Raw genomic sequence first — 4,115 nt, forward strand, 5'->3', positions numbered from 1 at the left:
TAGAAAAAGAGCATCTTATGTAACTGACTTTATGCAAACGGTATTGTCACTTTTATTTGGTGGTTCTACAAAGTTTTCAAACTGTAAGGTACGAGATTTGAACAACTAGCTTTATATCCTGATCGATAAAAGCTTTGTATTAGCTAAGTTCTTAAGTTGTAAATAGTGCAGAAAACATGTTCAATTTTATGGTTTGGTTTGTTCAAGAGATTACAATACATGTAATGTCCATTGAAATGTTTGACAACTCTGAATAAATAGAAATCCATCCATTCATTACACTGAAGGATGATATTTTTTTCTGACTTTATATGGAGGCAGTTGCATTCTATCCCATAACGACAACTCCCAACTTAAAACACCAGTGCTAATATTTTCTAAATCGATATCGGTATTTGTTCTGACGTCATATTATTAGCGTTTGGCACTCATCCTCCCAACCCTACTACCCATGATGCACCTCATTACGTTTCCCATCATCCTTTAGACCAAGAGGTCTTTGCTCGTCGGGACAATATGACGGCTTTTCTTTAGAAAGCCATATCGACAGCTTTTGCAAAGAGCATCATGGTTAACTCCTGATTTTTGCCTCCCATTCATTTCTTATTGATCCAAGTGGCCTGCGAAACAAAGCACCTATCGAAATGCGATGTTGACGATTTCTTGAGTGAATTGATCGAGAGTATAGCTGATGAGCTACATTGTGTCCTTGTCTTGCTATTTGTCGTGTCCGTCCCACGAGAGCACAATATGCTCCAGCCCATATAAGATCGGCTCTAATTAGTCGGACATTTTGGTAAGACAGAACTGTGTATTGATGTAGAACACTTTTTATTGACAGACGAAAGCCGAAGATAACGTAGCGAGAGCTGGAGTATTGACACATGACTGTGTGGGGAGTGAGAGCATTCCAAACTTTGTCCATGTCAGCCGTCACTTCAGTTGCATGGAAGGAAACGTACACGGTTGTCGTGGTCAGATTGCATTGGAATGTCACGGCGATGAGCTCACTGGGGCATTGGTGGAGATACATGCTTTATGGCGGACTTGCGGAGAGGGAGCTCTTGTGTCACTGAATATTCACTTTATGGAGATTTTTAATATTTACTTTATGGAGAATTTAGATGATACACATATATTTATTATATGTAGAAATCATATTGATGTCAAGTTATTTTTTAAACCTGTGGCATATTTTCTGTCTATGATAGATCCTACTATTGCATGTTCATGAATGTAGATAATAATGAAAAAGTTATTAACATAAGCCTCAGATATATTCTTGAGACAAAGAACTGTAAAGGGTGCCTCATGCTCGGACAGTAAATGATGCCAAAATAGGCTCTAAGGAAGGCACTGATAGTAAAGGGAATCCAGTTGCTCAAACAGTAAAGGGTATCCACTGGTTCAGACAGTAAAGGGTATCCACTGGCTCAGACAGTAAAGGGTATCCACTGGTTCAGACAGTAAAGGGTATCCACTGGCTCAGACAGTAAAGGATGTCCACTGGTTCAGACAGTAAAGGGTATCCACTGGCTCAGACAGTAAAGGGTATCCACTGGTTCAGACAGTAAAGGGTATCCACTGGCTCAGACAGTAAAGGATGTCCACAGGCTCAGACAGTAAAGGATGTTCACAGGCTCAGACAGTAAAGAGTGTCCACTAATGAGACGGTAAACAGTATCTACAGGTATACACTTCCTCAGAAAGTAAAGAGTTTACACTTGTTCAGACAGTAAAGGATGTCCACTCGCCCAGACAGTAAAGGGTATCCACTGGTTCAGACGGTAAAGGGTATCCACTGGTCAGACAGTAAAGAAAATCCACTTGCTCAGACAGTAATGAAAATCCACTGGCCCAGACAGTAAAGGGTATACACTGGCTCAGACAGTAAAGGATGTCCACTGGCTCAGACAGTAAAGGGTATCCTCTTGTTCAGACAGTAAAGGGTATCCATGAGCTCAGACAGTAAAGGGTGTTTATAAGCCCAGACATGCCTACAGACACACCATCCCATCCCCACCTAATATGACTGTCTCCAAACACACCATCCCCTCCCCACCCAAATAGGCTGCCTACAGACACACCATCCCCTCCCCACCCAATATGACTGTCTCCAAACACACCATCCCCTCCCCAATGTGACTGCCTACAGACACAATCCCCACCCTATGTGACTGTCTCCAGACACACCATCCCCTCCCCAATGTGACTGCCTACAGACACACCATCCCCTCCCCTATGTGACCGTCTCCAAACACACCATACCCTCCCCAATGTGACTGCCTACAGACACAATCCCCACCCTATGTGACTGTCTCCAGACACACCATCCCCTCCCCAATGTGACTGCCTACAGACACACCATCCCCTCCCCTATGTGACCGTCTCCAGACACACCATCCCCTCCCAACCCAATATGGCTGCCTACAGACACACCATCCCTTCCCCACCCAATATGGTTGCCTACAGACACACCATCCCCTCCCCACCCAATATGACTGTCTCCAGACTCACCATCCCCTCCCCACCCAATATGACTGTCTCCAGACTCACCATCCCCTCCCCACCCAATATGACTGTCTCCAGACACACCATCCCCTCCCCACCCTATATGACTGTCTCCAGACTCACCATCCCCTCCCCACCCAATATGACTGCCTACAGACACACCATCCCCTTCCTGCCCAATGTGACTGCCAACAGACACACCATCCCCTTCCTGCCCAATGTGACTGCCTACAGACACACCATCCCCTCCCCACCCTATATGACTGTCTCCAGACTCACCATCCCCTCCCCACCCAATATGACTCTTTCCAGACACACCATCCCCACCCCACCCAATGTGACTGCCTACAGACACACCATCCGCTCCCTACCCTATGTGACTGCCTACAGACACACTATCACCTCCCCACCCAATATGACTGTCTCCAGACTCACCATCCCCTCCCTACCCTATATGACTGTCTCCAGACACACCATCCCCTCCCCACCCTATATGACTGTCTCCAGACTCACCATCCCCTCCCCACCCTATATGACTGTCTCCAGACTCACCATCCCCTCCCCACCCAATATGACTGTCTCCAGACACACCATCCCCACCCCACCCAATATGACTGTCTCCAGACACACCATCCCCTCCCTACCCTATGTGACTGTCTCCAGACACACCATCCCCTCCCCACCCTATGTGACTGTCTCCAGACTCACCATCCCCTCCCAAACCTATATGACTGTCTCCAGACTCACCATCCCCTCCCCACCCAATATGACTGTCTCCAGACACACCATTCCCACCCCACCCAATATGACTGTCTCCAGACACACCATCCCCTCCCTACCCTATGTGACTGTCTCCAGACACACCATCCCCTCCCTACCCTATGTGACTGCCTACAGACACACCATCCCCTCCCTACCCTATGTGACTGCCTACAGACACGCCATCCCCTCCCTACCCTATGTGACTGCCTACAGACACACCATCCCCTCCCTACCCTATGTGACTGTCTCCAGACTCACCATCCCCTCCCTACCCTATGTGACTGCCTACAGACACACCATCCCCTCCCCACCGTATGTGACTGTCTCCAGACACACCATTCCCTTCCCGCCCAATGTGACTGCCTACAGACACACCATACCCTCCCTACCCTATGTGACCGTCTCCAGACACACCATCCTCTCCCCACCCAATGTGACTGTCTCCAGACACACCATCCCCTCCCCCATGTGACTGTCTCCAGACACACCATCCCCTCCCCCACCCAATGTGACTGTCTCCAGACACACCATCCCCCTCCCCACCCAATGTGACTGTCTCCAGACACACCATCCCCTCCCCCACGTGACTGTCTCCAGACACACCATCCCCTCCCCACCCAATGCGACTGTCTCCAGACACACCATACCCTCCCCGCCCAATGTGGCTGCCAACAGACACACCATCCCCTCCCTACCCTATGTGACTGTCTTCAGACACACCATCCCCTCCCCACCCAATATGACTATTTCCAGACACACCATCCCCTCCCCCATGTGACTGTCTCCAGACACACCATCTCCTCCCCCACGTGACTGTCTCCAGACACACCATCCCCTCCCCA

At 48.9% G+C, this 4,115-nt stretch overlaps 1 protein-coding gene across 1 annotated transcript; it reads left to right on the top strand.

The window, feature by feature from the left end:
* The first annotated feature begins 2,419 nt into the window (after positions 1-2,419).
* On the top strand, positions 2,420-3,745 carry LOC139466010 (polycystin-1-like protein 3). Its single transcript, XM_071248024.1, has one exon. It carries the CDS (start codon positions 2,420-2,422, stop codon positions 3,743-3,745), a length of 1,326 nt encoding a protein of 441 aa, XP_071104125.1.
* The last annotated feature ends 370 nt before the right edge of the window (positions 3,746-4,115 follow it).

This window comes from Haliotis cracherodii, unplaced genomic scaffold (assembly GCF_022045235.1).
Source record: "Haliotis cracherodii isolate W230 unplaced genomic scaffold, xgHalCrac1.p SCAF_18, whole genome shotgun sequence".
Classification (NCBI taxonomy): domain Eukaryota; kingdom Metazoa; phylum Mollusca; class Gastropoda; order Lepetellida; family Haliotidae; genus Haliotis; species Haliotis cracherodii.

Bases quoted from the DNA above. Each gene is read 5' to 3' on its own strand.
- LOC139466010 (XM_071248024.1), top strand. From the start codon at position 2,420: ATGGCTGCCTACAGACACACCATCCCTTCCCCACCCAATATGGTTGCC.